The 14535-nt window shown below is 38.0% G+C and overlaps 1 protein-coding gene across 5 annotated transcripts in view; it reads right to left on the bottom strand.

Annotated features, from left to right (window-relative positions):
- Positions 1-14535, bottom strand: part of CALD1 (caldesmon 1) — a 255466-nt gene that overhangs the window by 28039 nt on the left and 212892 nt on the right. For 3 of the 5 annotated variants that reach the window (XM_043966904.1, XM_043966903.1, XM_043966905.1), the window contains 4 exons: positions 13060-13206; positions 6835-7855; positions 4979-5056; positions 1772-1917 (listed from right to left, as the gene is read on the bottom strand). In XM_043966904.1, the coding sequence (XP_043822839.1) occupies positions 1772-1917; positions 4979-5056; positions 6835-7855; positions 13060-13206 (1392 nt within the window). The remainder of the gene's footprint in view (positions 1-1771; positions 1918-4978; positions 5057-6834; positions 7856-13059; positions 13207-14535) is intronic. The other 2 variants (XM_043966907.1, XM_043966906.1) reach the window with 2 other exon arrangements.

A 14535-nucleotide genomic window follows, 5' to 3' on the forward strand; every position in this document is an offset into this window, starting at 1 on the left:
GGTTTATAAGATTCAGCAATTAAAAGATATTGCTAAATTTGGAGAGAGCTGAGTAATGAGGTCAGAATCTAGATTCCAGGGAGTTGATAGTAAAAAAAAAAGGGAAGAAATTGAATATAGATGGCTTTTTCCAAGGAGTTTGTTTAACTGAGGAAGGAGGAGAAAAGTAGGATAGTGGTTAGCAAGGATCTAGTGAACACTTTTTTTTAGGGTGGAGGAGATAGACATCTTTTATAGGCAGCAGAGAGGGACATAAGAAGAGTTCGAAGATTAGAGAGGAGGGATAATAGTGGAGCCAATATGCTGGAGAAGATAGGAGAGGAGGGAATCAAGAGTATATATAGGGGCAGCTAGGTGGCACAGTGGATAAAGCACCGGCCCTGGATTCAGGAGGACCTGAGTTCAAATCTGACCTCAAACACTTGACACTTACTAGCTGTGTGACCTTAGGCAAGTCACTTAACTCTCATTGCCCAACAAAAACAAAAAAGCAAAAAGACCAAAACCCAAGAGAGAGTATATGTAGTGGGGCTGACTTTAGTAAGAAGGACCACCTTCAAATCAATGAGATAATATTTGTAAAACACTTAGCACAGTGCATGGCACATAGCAGGTGCTCTGTAAATACTTATTCCTTTCCCTTTATTCTCTTTCTCTCCCCTCTTCGTTAAAGATTGGAGTAAAGAGTAGAGTTGAGAATGATATCAAGGGGTTATGAGATGAATGATTAGAGGAGGAGAGAAGAAGAGGGAAGACTTGGAGAATGGCTTTGATGTTTTTGGTGAAGTAAGTATAAGACAAGGACCTCAGTTAAGGAAGTTGGGGTAGGAGGTGCTGTGAGAGACTTTAGGGGAGAAGAGAAGGTTTGGCCAGACATCATGGAGAGTGGAATAGAGAATCAATTAGGGAGAGGTAAAAAAAAAAAATGACTGCCACAATGAGGTCCCAGTTGAAGTTATATAATGTGAATTTGTAGTGGACCCAGTCAGTATAGTCACATGACCTCCTTCAGCACCATTCAATAGTACATGAGTAGAAGTATATGAGGTAGATGGACTACCAAGAATGGATTTACCAAGATAAATACAAAGAAAATCACATGACTTCCTTTTGAGATGTGACTGTGCTGGTAGAGGTTAATGATATGTTATTTTCTCTAAACAAAGGTCTAACCATGTCTCTCTCCTACTCAATAAAGTCCAGTGGTTCCCTTTTGTCTCTGGGATAAAAATATCAACTCCTCTGTCTTTAAAAGCCATTCACAACCTGGCCTCAACTTACTTTCCTAATCTCATTATCCAGTACTTCTTTTTCTTGCCCTCTGTGGTCCAGCCAAATTGGTCTTGCTGTTCTTCACACTTAGTACTCCATTTCCTTTTGCTGTGACTTTGTACCAACCATCCCCCAAGCCTGGGATGTACTCGCTCCTCACTTCTGCCTCATAGAATCCCTTACCACCTTGTACCTCCTTCTACATGAATTCTTTCCTAATCCTTTCAACTACAAGTGCTCATCCACCCAAAACTATGTTGTATTTATATTGCATTTATTCTGCATATGCTTATATATCTATGTGTTGTCTTCTTCAACAGAATGCAATTAATCTCATTGATAGTAAAGATTGTTTCATTTTTGCGTACCTGGCACAAAAAAGTTAAGAACTCCTGCTATAAACCAGTGAGACTAGTTTCTACTTATCACAAAAGAAATTAATTTCATTTCTTTTAGAGTTATAGTTAGCAGGACCTGCTAAATGGCCTCTGCCACTTACCTGAAAGTATTCTCTGTGTGCTTAAGTTTATGAATTGTAAGTTCTCCATTCTGAGATTTGACTTCTGGAAACCCTTTCTTGCGATCCCAATTGCTTTTAATTTCCTCTTTGGGCCCCTTGTCCTTGTTGATCTTTTCTTCTTTGATCTATAAAATAACAATAGCAAAAATCTGATCAGGCTTTGGTCAAGATGACTAAACAAGGTCCTCTCACTTCAGGCAGATAGAAAACATGGAGCAGAAATAAATAAGTGAGGTGTTTATCAGCTGGGCTGACCAGCTCTAAAGACATGACTGGAAGGTGGGTTTGAGAGATACAGAAGTTAGGACTGAAGGGAAGATATTGGTTTTATCATTCCATATTGTTTTTATTTACCTCACAGTTAAGTGATATCTCTGGAAGATTTAATGAAGGTGTAAAAATTCAGATAAAATGTGCTACATTGTGTATACATTGGAGGGAGAGGATGTGCACAGAAGCTGCTCCCACCCACATCTGAATTATATGTTTTTGTGACAGGCTTTCTTCTTTAATCATTCATTTCATTTATCAATTCATTATTATTATTGTTTTCTTGGTAGCTCTCCTATTCTGGCAAAGAAACCACATGACCCTTGAAGAGGCAGATGCTTTTTTGTGCAGGGAAAGGAGATGGGGTTCCAGTTGAAGCCATCTAGTTGACTTCAGTGAGAAGGAACTCCAGAAACAGTAGGCTGGACTTTGAACTAATCTGATCCCAATCCAGAAAAGTCTGAGAATGAAAACTCAGGGGTCCCATTTTCAGTGGCACCTATGAACCAAGTACTGAGTCATCTCCATAGGTCAAAAGAGCAAGGAATTGAGAAGTATTCTTTAGCTTGGTTCTCCTGTTTTGTGGTTAGAGACATTTTTTCAGAATGCATTATCTAGTTTATTTGCCAAAATGAAGTTTAAAATAGCACTTGAAAAAATAACAAATGCTTAACGGAAGAAGAATTTCTTTTTTGTCCCTCTTTTCTCAAGTTTGGCCTTTGTTGGCATAAGGCCTGGTGAATGGGAAGCTTGTGATGTCTATGGAAAACTGTATTATTTTTATATAAATACATCAATAAAAACTGGCTAGTTTAGTTTAGTTTTATTTGAAAATCATTCCTTAAAATAAGTCAATAAATATAAAATCATACCATGGATTCTTTGAATTCTATTTTAAGCAGACTAATGAGTAAGATTCTATGGGAGAATAAGCTCAAGCCCATGTGCTTCTGAGGTCCTTTGGGAGAAATGATCATTCTTTTTAGGCTATTTTGATATGGTGAAGAAAATTATTACTCTTTTACAAGAAATGGTATCCAAATGGACCTAGAGTCACCATTGTTTACTGAGTAAAAGGCAGCTTACTCAGCTGGTAAGTTTTGGCCTCGTATAATCTGGGTAAAAATCCAAGTAGGTTTCAAATATTCTCTTCCTGTAGCTGTGGGCTGACCCATGGGTGTGGTGGGTTAATAGTTCAAATGATGCATGCCTGTACCAGCATACTTAATTTTTTTTTTTCATTTTAATGCCCACTAAGCAAATAGGAAAGGGCTGAAGTTTCAATTACTTCAGCAAATCTGTTCTCATGCTTCAATACCAGAATGGGGTCAAGTTGATTGTGGATCATGGCATTTCCAAAGTGATTTTAAAGATCATTAGTTAACTACAAAAAAACCTGAACTCCCCTTCCATGTCCAATTTCTAACTCCTAGTTATTGGAGAAAACTTAAATTAGGACTTCAGACTTAAATAAAGAGAAGCGGCTCATGAAAACCAGTATGGCTCTAGTCCAGGAAGCTATACTGGAAAATTTGATGTATGCTTAGAAACTTGAAAGAGAATAATTGGGGTGGGGAGAGGGAAACTTCTTTGAAAACAATAACAACAACAGCAAAGAAATAGAAAAACTGAGCTGGAGAGTCTGAGAGTTGGAAGGGATCTCAGAAGTCATTCAGGCAACACCGCAGTGGACCAATAAACTTTGGTACAGAACATCCTCAGTTTAGGCAGTCATCCAGCGTTAGCTTGAAAACTGGAAGTGAAGGGAAAGCTGTTACCCCTTCAGGCGGTCCCTTTTACTTTCTAATAGCTCTAATTATCAGGAATTCTTCCTAATATCTAACCTAAATTTGACCCCTTACAACTTCCACTAATTTTCCCTAATTCTGAACCACGAGGCCAAGAGGGAGCTAATCCCTTTTTGACATGATAACTCTTCAAGTATTGGAAGGCAGCTGATCCTCAGTGTTCTATTCTTCAGGTTAAAACATCCCTGAGTGACTATAATGAATGTTGATACTATCTTAGATACCAATCTGTTTGATCTCCTTTGTATCTTTTCCGTCTTACCAATGTCCTTTCTAAAATGTGACATCTAGGACTGACCCTCAGTGATTAATAAGATCTATTATCCATCTCCCATTTCCATGCATTTGCACAAGCTGTTCCCCATTCCAGGAAGGTATATTTGTACTTTAATAACATCCTAGTTTTTTTAAAATTTGAGTTACATCTGTATGTCAATCCTGTCTTGGAGGGGCTAGTATGTTGCAGAAACAGTGATACGGAAGACATTACCAATTTTATTTGGTTTCACTTGGCTACAACTCACCTTCCCAGCCCCAAGAGTTTTATGACTCAATTTTTCCTCACTCTGATAGTCATAATTTAACCTCTTTCATATACTCTGGTGGTCTCAAACATGTCTAAGTTTTAGCTAATAATGACACTGAGCCAGGCTTTCTAACTTAATACTTGTGAGTGTTTGACACTCAAGAGTACAATATTCATAGACGTAAGCCCATTGGCAACCTCATTTACTTACCATACAGTAAAACACCCTGGCACCAGCTGCTTTGTGTACCATGGAAATGCAATGCAGGACATTTTGACAAACTTTTCATTTGAAAATCCCAAACCATGATCTTCAGCTCACCAAGTTTTCTACTGGGGAGCATGGGGGACTGGTTTTCTCTTAGAAGTTGAACAATTAGTCAAAGTCAGCTAAGTTGGTTAAGGAAATTGGAAACATTTTCATGATTGGAAGGAAAGCAGGATAGTACATAGTACAATGGAGAAAGGATGGGGATGCAAATAAGGGAAGAAGGAACTAAATGTCCTGGGACTTCTGTGTCTTGAATTAGACAGAAACCTATCTTTAGCACTGTGAGCTGGTTATTTCTCAGGAATATTTACCTCTTCTCTTTTGAAGGTAGATTTGTCTTCCTGGGATTTTTCTCTTTTAACTTCCACTTTGACCCCTTTTTCTTCTCCCTTTTTCATTTTTAAGGATGTCAGGGTCATTCATTTTACAATAAACCCTGCCCCCAAAATGGTGCTCAGGCTCTGTGGCATGTGCCCGAGCAATATTTTTTTTGACTGCCTCAGTGATCACACTCTGCTTTGGTGACAACAACCATGACAAGCCCCATTCTAGTGAAGTATAGAAAGACACGTGTTTGTCTCTTTCCACCCCAAATATCTCATGTGCCAGTGTTCTCTTGGAAGAATAACATGACATGATGCTTCCTGGGGGTGCTGGTTGACCTTGTGTGGCTTGGTGAGTTTTTCTCCCACAAATCCCTTAGCTAGCACCATGCTCACACAGCCCCTGTGAAAGTCTAGGCATGAATAACCTCAGTGGTGAAGCAGTGCTTGTGACAGGAAATTCTCTATGGGGAGGTGAACATGTCTGGTATAAACTCATGCTTAGGCAACGATGATTTTAAGGTAGCCTTGCAGATTAACCCTAAGAAGTTTAATAGCCCACTGACAATTTTCACCAACCCTCCTTTCCATTAGCATAGATGATTTGTATCTAGAACCATTAATTAGGCAAAACTGAGCCTGGGGCAAATTCATTGGGGGGGGGGATGGAAGACCCAGAAGATAGTCTCACCACCTAAGAAGTCATTCCAGGACGGGAAATTCTGCCCCCAGAACACCCTGGATGGCAAACCCCAGGAGACAACACCACAGTGAAGAGACATTAGGAGTTGTAGCCAGGTGTTCTGTACGTCTGGAGGATCAGCAGGTGAGGTATGGAGAAGGTACTCATTTCTGAGAAGAAATGTATACTTTCCATCTATCCCTACCAGATATCAACAAAGCTCAGTTCATCCCAAGCTAGTTACAGCTCTGCCTGCCATTCATATGGCAAAAAAGAATAAAATCCATCCTTCCATCTACCCATCATCTATCTATCTATCTATCTATCTATCTATCTATCTATCTATCTATCTATCTATCTATCTATCAACTTACTAGACAGTTATAAGTTGTTATAGGATTTCTGCAAGGCTACTTTAAATCTTTGAGTATGGGTCTACATGATATTAAATAAATACTTTGGCATTCATTTATGGTAGGGGTTCATGGAAATGCCCCAACATCAGAATTTGATTCATCTTATTTATTTGTTAATTAATTAATCAACTGATTTGTTTCCTTTATTACCAGCTATATTTCAAACTGGTAGCTTTTGCTAGGGGGATTTTTTTTCTTTTGGTAAATCATGGTGTTGGGTTCTTGTCCTACAGGTTTTTTTTCCAGAATTTTCTCAAGCCCCAAGTATACAGGGAAGAAAATATTTGGGACCCAATATTTGAGAATCCTTGACTCATGTAGACCCATTATAAGTGTTACAGAACTTGATAATTAAAGCTATCCAGTGAGAACTGAAGAAAGTTAATTTTACAAAGAAATAGTAAAGAAGCAGAAACAGGAACTGAGTCTACATAGGTGCCACCAAATGACTTTTTTTTAGTTGATTCATTTTTTTTGGCAGTCATAAAGGCTAATTTCTAAGACAGAATTAATTCTGTCTTAGAATTCTGTCTATAGATGCTCCAGTTATTAGGATTATCAACATTCAGAGATTAATTGATAGCTTTGTGGCTATCTATTACAATGACTGGAAAAAAATGAATAGATTTTCTCAAACGATCACATTGGTGGTACTATATGGACATGGCCCAGTACTGGATTTGATGTGCATTACATTTCTCACAAGTCACAGGCAATACACACGTGGTGCAAAATGTTTACTGTACCTGAGATTTTAGGACAGCTGGCTGAAGTTTGTTATCTTGTATTTTCTTTTCATTTACCCATTTGTCTTGTATTTTCTCTTCTCCCTTCCCCCCCTTAATCTGTTTTTCTATTGCTTTATCTTTTTTTTCTTCTACCTCTTTTTTGATAATTTGCTCTTCTAGCTTAGCTTTTTCTTCAGCTGCACGTTTCTCCTCTGCTTTTGCCCGTTCCCTTTCCTCTGCTGCTTGTCTCTCTTTCTCCTTAATCCTTTCCCGTTCCTCTGCCTCCTTCCTTTCCTTTTCTTGGGCAGCCAGTCTTTCCTCTGCTTCAATTCTCATTCTCTCTTCCTCAGCTTTCCTTTCTTGCTCAGCCTTAATTCGTTCCTTTTCCTCAGCCTCTAACCTTAGCTTCTCTGCCTCTGCCTCCAACCTTAGCTTTTCTGCCTCAGTCTCCAATCTTAGCTTCTCGGCCTCATCCTGGTCTTGCTCCTCTACTTTTTCATTACCTGTAAACTTATCTGTATCTACTGTCCTCTCTTCCTCTATTTTAGGTTCCTCTGCGTTGACCTGACCATTTTCCAACTCTATTACTACCTTTTCCTCTTGGGTTTCTGTTTTCTTTTCTACCATCACCTCTACCTGATTTTCTTCAATGATTCTCTGCTTGGGCTTTTCTTCCTCCTCTTCCTTATCTTTTTCTTCTTTCTTGTCTTCTTCAGGTTCCCTCCAATCATTCTTCTGGTAGGACTTGGCGATCGTTTCAGTTTCCTCTACTTTATATCTTTCCTGGCGGATTTCGCTTTTCTCTTCCTTCTCAGAAGTCTCATTTTCTGCTGCATCATTTTGAGCTCTCCTGTTGGATAGTGACACACTTTCATCTGTTATTGTTGGATCAAACTCCTTCTGGCGCTCCAAAGCTTCCTGAAGGCGCTTTTGACGTCGTTCTTCCCGACGTGCCAATCGCTCCAAGAATGCAGCATCATCACCTCCTTCGACTTGGGTGTTCGATATGGTGGTAGTTTTAGTCTCCTCGTTACCCACACTGTACAACATGAGAAAAAATGGCATCCCCATTAATTATTTGATACTAATTATCTGATAGTCTGATTCATCAACCCTTCAAACCAACATCACCACAGATGTTATGGGTCATATGTGCCTTTCTACTATGATACTACAACTCTAGTGTGGTACCATGTTTCCCTAGAGCATCCCCATAAACCTGAAGATGTGGAGTAGTAGTTTTTAAGGGAGAGTCTATTAGGTAAGTATGGTGTTCCCACTGTCCATCAGGCTAACAGTATAAATTAATATAGACTATAAGCTCCTTGAGGTCAAGGACTGTTTTGTTTTTGTATTCATAGTACCTAGTGCAGGGCCTGGGTCAGAAGAGGTGCTTATTTAAATACTTGTCCAATTGAATTGAAATGAATGTAGCAAATGCTGGAGAATTCTGGGACTCCTAAGAGGTGTCAGAATGTTTGACCCTTATTTTAAGTAAATCAATGTTTTTGTGAGTAAAGATTTGCATACCTTAGAAATTTTTCAGTTGTCTCTATAAAACAGAAATAAAAGGGGAAATGTTCTAAGAAAACAAACTACCTCCAGAAGATCCCTTAGCTCCCTCCATCATCAAGGATCATGACATAAAGTTAAAAGGGTCACAGTTTGGGATTTTGATGAGGTGATAACTCTGACTTCAGTGCCCTGAATATGCCTCTGAGGCAGGGGTGCTGCCCTTTGAGAGCAGAAACCAAATAGCAATGTGATATCAAGAGCTAGGGCCAGAGCTGCGAAATTGTAGCTCACCAAATTCAGAAACTCCTTCAGATTTTATGATTCCAACCAAAAGTGAAGTATCTGAGGTTCAAGTTCATGTATGTCTGATTAAACAGAATTTCCCATTTGAAAACAATAATCAACAGCATAGAAAAGTTAAATTTAAAAAAATTCCCTGACCTCAGTGCTACCAAACACTATGCATGCCCATTAGAAATGCAAAGATTAAATTTCCCTGATGATACATGTAGTTTATAAATAGGATTTTCTCTTTTAAAACTGTAAGCAGCTCGACTTTAATGATGATTCATATTGTGCAATTGTATATTAAAGACATATGTTCATTGAAAAATTCAATTTTATCTTTAAAATCTATATTGTTAGAAAGAGGTAGGGAGTGTCATAGAGATTCATCAGCAGAATAAGAAGAGAGGATAAAAATTCATAGAGCACTTTGAATTTTTCAAAGTGTTTTAGTGACATTAATTTATGTCAACCTCACAATAACTCTGTAGGGGAGGTACTTTTATGATCCCCCCTTCAGACAAGAACCTGAGGCAAACAGGAGTTAAGTGATTTGCTTAAGGTCCTACAGCTAGTACTTATCAGGGGCAAGATATGAATCCAGGTCTTCCTCATTTGCAAGTATAGCTCTCTTTCCACTCTGTTTCACTGACTCCCTTCTTAAAAGCCTCAGTAGTCAGATGAGCACCAAGGTAAATATTGTATATTCTAATTTCTGTTCATAAGACATTTTGAGTTTATCTGAATTCTAAGCATTTAGAAATCATACAGAAAACCACACAATGAACAAGAAACCTGGGTTTTTGTCCCTCTCAGGTTGTTGTTTGTCTTTCATTCTTGAAGAGGACCATGATGTGATGTCATGACTTGCAGTGAATTGGATTTAAGTGAGGGAGAGCTGTGCAAAGTCACCAGCCTCTCTCTCCTCTAGAGCCATCTGGGTCTAGTGGCAAAATATATATCAGGATGACTGGAGATGGCTCCAGATGTTTTTTTTTTTTTTCTTTTAAGGCAATCCAGGGTCACACACCTAGTAAGTGTCTGAGGGAAGATTTGAATTCAGGGCCAGTGCTCTATTCACTGTGCCGCCTAGTTGTCCCCTCCCCTCTCTGGTTCTAACTAGCCTAAGTGTTAACTGCTAACTGCTAACCTTAAGCAAACCCATTTCCTTATCTGTGAGTTGAATTAAATGACTACTAGGGTCAACTCCCAACCCAATGTTCTATGACTTTTAGCTGAAATCAGTGGGTTCTGTTTTACCTTTGTTTTCCTTGGGAATCAAACAATATAGAGTATAGTTAACTATAGTTTAAAAATTGTCTATATTATGTGTCTGAATAGGTCTACCCAAGTGAGATGCTTGCTGTCACTGAAATAGGTTCAATTTGTAAGACATACTCTTTCTAGAGGCTACTTCTAGCTTCCTGAGGCTTTATGACAACAATTCTAATGGCTATAGATAATGTACAGTGATACCAGTTATGGGAGTTTAGACTTGCTTCAGTTATAGAAAACTGATGTCTCAGAGATAATATACACTTATATTTGATTATGGTTGGGTTTTTGTTTGTTTTTAACAAAAAAGAGCACTCTTTATTGAAGCAATAGTGATGGTTGGATAACTCAACTTTATAAAAGATGAATGACAACTGAATTATAATTTGGAGGAAGATTTAAAGAAATAGAACATCCAGCCACCCTGCTAACTAAATTAAAATGTTTTAAATCCAATCTTAACTAAATATTGAGTGACAAACATATTTTGACTTGCTTTTTAGAGTCCAAAGGCCATATTTAGCATATTAGTCTTTAGGCCTTGAGAACAACTATGGCATGAAAACTTTTGACTTCATACAGCCTCTTCTGGGCTTAACATTCCCCAAAGCTGCTACTTATTAGCTATGGTATAAGAATGGAGTGTCAGGTTCTGACTGCCCTGATAGGCATTCATGGCATATCTTCCTATTGTTGTTGCTGTTTAATTGCTTTCAGTCATCTCTGACTCATGACTCCTTTGGGGAGGTTTACATTATAAAGACACTGGGGTGGTTTTGCCATTTCCTTCTCCAACTTATTTTACAGATGAGGAACTGACACAAACAGGGTTAAGTGACTTGCCTAGGGGTCACACAGCTAGTAAGCATCTGGGGTTAGATTTGAACTCCTGTCTTCCTGACATGAGGCCCAGTGTTCTATACACTGTGTAATCTAGCTGTACATATCTTCCCATTAGCTCTTGGCTTTTCTTTTAGTAGATACTGACTGGCTTTTCCTCTTTATTCTTCAATCTGGCTCTTCTTCTTAATTCTTCCATTTTTAATCTTGCCCTCACCAAAGTCAAAACTGAAAAGGGGAAAAAGAACTATACTACCCTGATCCTGATTGATCAGAGAGCTCAGGACCAGCATCTTCCAATTAGGGTATGCTAAGCTGTGATACCAAGAATTTTTAGCCTAGGTAGATAATTATTTTTGCTTGGCTAACCACTCTTCTTAGTTCCCTTCACTCTCTGGAGTTAGAGATATGAATTTTTAATATATAATAAAGTTATCAGGCTGACAAGTAGTAACAAAGGTGCTTCTTTGAAAGTATATCTCAGGGGAGCTAGGTGGCACAGTGGATAAAGCACCAGCCCTGGATTCAGGAGTACCTGAGTTCAAATCCAGTCTCAGATGCTTGACACTTACTAGCTGTGTGACCCTGGGTAAGTCACTTAACCCCCTTTGCCCTGCAAAAAAAAAAAAAAACAACAAAACCCAAAAAACCCAGAAAGTATATCTCAAAAAAAGTATATCTCCCTCCCTTTCCCTTTCCCATTTTCCTCTGCCTCTACCTTAGACTTCAAACATTTAAAAAAAATTCATCTTATTCTGAACTTAATGAAACAAACATTTCCATAACATAGAATAGAAAAAGATGACTGTACATGAAATTGCAAATCTCTTATGTACAACTTGCTATTCTTCTTAAATATTTAATAATATTATCATGTAACTTTTTTTCTTTCTTATCCCCCCCTTCCCCCACAGATGGCTACTATTAGACACAAGTCTGTCTGTCTGTCTGTCTGTCTGTCAATCTATTTCTCTCTCCATTCTCTACATACTTTTATTTATCAGTTCTTTCTCTGGATGCAGATAGCATCTTCCTTCATATGTCCTCTAGTTAATTTGGTTATTTATAATAGTAAAAAAGACACTCCCTCAAAGTTGTTCTTAAAACAATATCGTTGTTTATACAATGTTCTCTTCATTCTGCTCATTTCATTTTTCATTATTTCATGCAACATTATCTATGTTTTTCTAAGATCATTGAGCTCATCATTTCTTATACCACAGTAGTATTTCATCAGAATCATTTGCCACAACTTGTTCAGTCATTCCCCCAAATGACAGTCATTCCCACAATTTCCAGTATTTGGCTACCGCAAAGAAAGCTACTATAAATATTTTAGAACATGTAGGTTCTTTTCCTTTCCCCCTAATCATGTTGGGAAACAGACCTAGTAGTGGTATTTCTGGGTCAAAAGGTATAGGCAGTTTAATAACTCATTGGGCATAATTCTAGATTGCTCTTCAAAATGGTTAGATTAGTTCACAGTTCCACCAACAGTGAATGAATATATATATGCAACATATATTCCCATTTGTTTTATAAAGATAATACTAAACAGCTCTTGGCAAACAAATTATAGCTTTTCAGGGAAGAATAATTATTTGTTAGTTTAAGACAGACACTGTGCCTTGATGAGGTCTCTGAGCTTTGTAAAAATAAAAAGGGTAGCCTCCTATTAGGAAAAAGGCATTTGCAATTCATATATCCTTGAGAAATTTGGTCATATTTTCATTCATTGATGGGCAATAATGACTATAGTAAAGTAAGAAGATCTCAAAGAGAAGGTTTAGTTGAAAATAAAAATATTCACTTAGACTCAGTGGATGAATATCCTACAGCAATTAGCTAAAGTTTATTTAATCTAATATGTCTATTTGATAAAAGTTCTAAAAGAAAAACAAAACAGTTCATTGGCAGGGGAAGGGGGAGTCTCTATGACCAAATCAGATTACATAACAAAATGGATGAGGTCAGGTGCATCAAGACTTTTTATTATATAGAAGCTAGCTTGATTGAAGAACAGTTGATTCAGTGGCTATGGGTAAAGACCATTGTATTGGAATTTAAAATGCATAAAATATTCCAATCAGATCCCACTCAATAGACACCATCAAGTTTTGTTGTTGTTGTTGTTTTTTGGGGGTGTGCCCAATGAGGCTTAAGTGACTTGCCCAGGGTCACACAGCTAGTAAGTATCAAGTGTCTGAGGCTGGATTTGAACTCAGGTCCTCCTAAATCCAGGGGTGGTGCTTCATCTACTGCGCCACCTAGCTGCCCCTCCACACCATCAAGTTGTACAAGGACTCCACACAGTGATGGAAACCTTACCTGTTCTGGGCATTAACTTCCACCTTTTCAGTCGCTTGTCCTAAAGACTCCTCCTCTTCCCTTTGACGAAGCCTCTCTTGCCGGGCTCTGCGGCGCCGTTCCCTAGCAGCCTCTTCTTCATCGTCATCATTTCTCTGATAGGCTATTCTGAAATACACCAATGATACAACCTTGAGAATAAAAATCACCATCACTAGTCATTTTCCTTCTCAATGAAAATCAAATCAGTTCAATCATCATTTATTAAACATATTAGGTGCTGGGACATAGTTTCTAGAAAACATGATCCCTGCCCTAATGAAATTTACATTTTCAGTAGGGGCTTTAGGGTTGGCTTATCTTTCCCAAAGTGATATTTTTAAGTTAGTAAGGACACTAAAGACTTCTAAGATGGTTTAATAAAATGTCATCTCCCAAAGAGTTAGCTTCAAAATGTTTTAAACCAGTCTATTCTTCCCTCCCCAATACATAAAACCACATGAAACAATAGTACGAAAAACAAAATTATCATTCTTTACTATTGGTCCTAGTAATGTAGCATTGCTTCAAGTGAGAACTTCTAATATATTTGTTCTAGTATCCTCTCCGGATTTTGTCCTGGAACAGAATCATTGGGATCACAGATTATGCCTGGCATATCAGGGATAGGAATATTATTTGGTTTTTCGTTGTTCTTAATTTGTCAGGCTTTCATTCATGGATTAAGAACTTTTTATTTCTTGAAGTGTAGTTATTGTTGCTTTTTTGCTCTGCCATTCCTTGTTTCCTGAACCATCCATAGATTTTTATTCCTTGTTCCAGTCCACAATGGTCTTATGCCCTGGAAACCAAGTGGTTGGCCAGAGCAAACTTTATCAGAAAGGCAGAAAATCCCAAAGGACATTAATACCATCAGGCTATTTTGTCCTGTCTAAAGTCTATATTCAGATTCATGCATCCTGATATGATGAACTTAATGATTTCTTCTTTTTGATCATAGCTTGAACTGGCAGTGACCCTTCTGATTTTCCCAGAAGAGGACATGGTTAACTGTCAGGGGATTCTAAGTTCAGCAATAGCTTGGGGCCAGACTGTGACATGATTTTATACTGCTCTCTGCACAGGTTAATAAATATCTTGGGCTGCAAATTAAACAGTGTAAACAGATGTCAGCAGCTGTATCATCAACTTTTTATTCACTCTTATTGCTGACTATTCAAAATGTTTGTTTCTTGAGGGCAATGTACAATACCAGATCCCCTATTAGGATATTCAATGAGTCTTTTCCATTTGTATTCACAGAAAACCTGCTGACTGGTTGTCAGTGACTCAGGTACCTATATTTTACCCTCATCTTTACCCTTTGTTGTTTTTTTTTTCCAAATCCCATTCTTCCAATTAATTTTGACCACACTTTCTAAATATACTGTATTTATCATGACCTCTTCTATGCAAGATCCTTCTGAAGCTCTCTATTCTTTTTTTTTTTTTGGTGGG

Source organism: Dromiciops gliroides, chromosome 5, assembly GCF_019393635.1.
Source record: "Dromiciops gliroides isolate mDroGli1 chromosome 5, mDroGli1.pri, whole genome shotgun sequence".
Taxonomy (NCBI): Eukaryota; Metazoa; Chordata; class Mammalia; order Microbiotheria; family Microbiotheriidae; genus Dromiciops; species Dromiciops gliroides.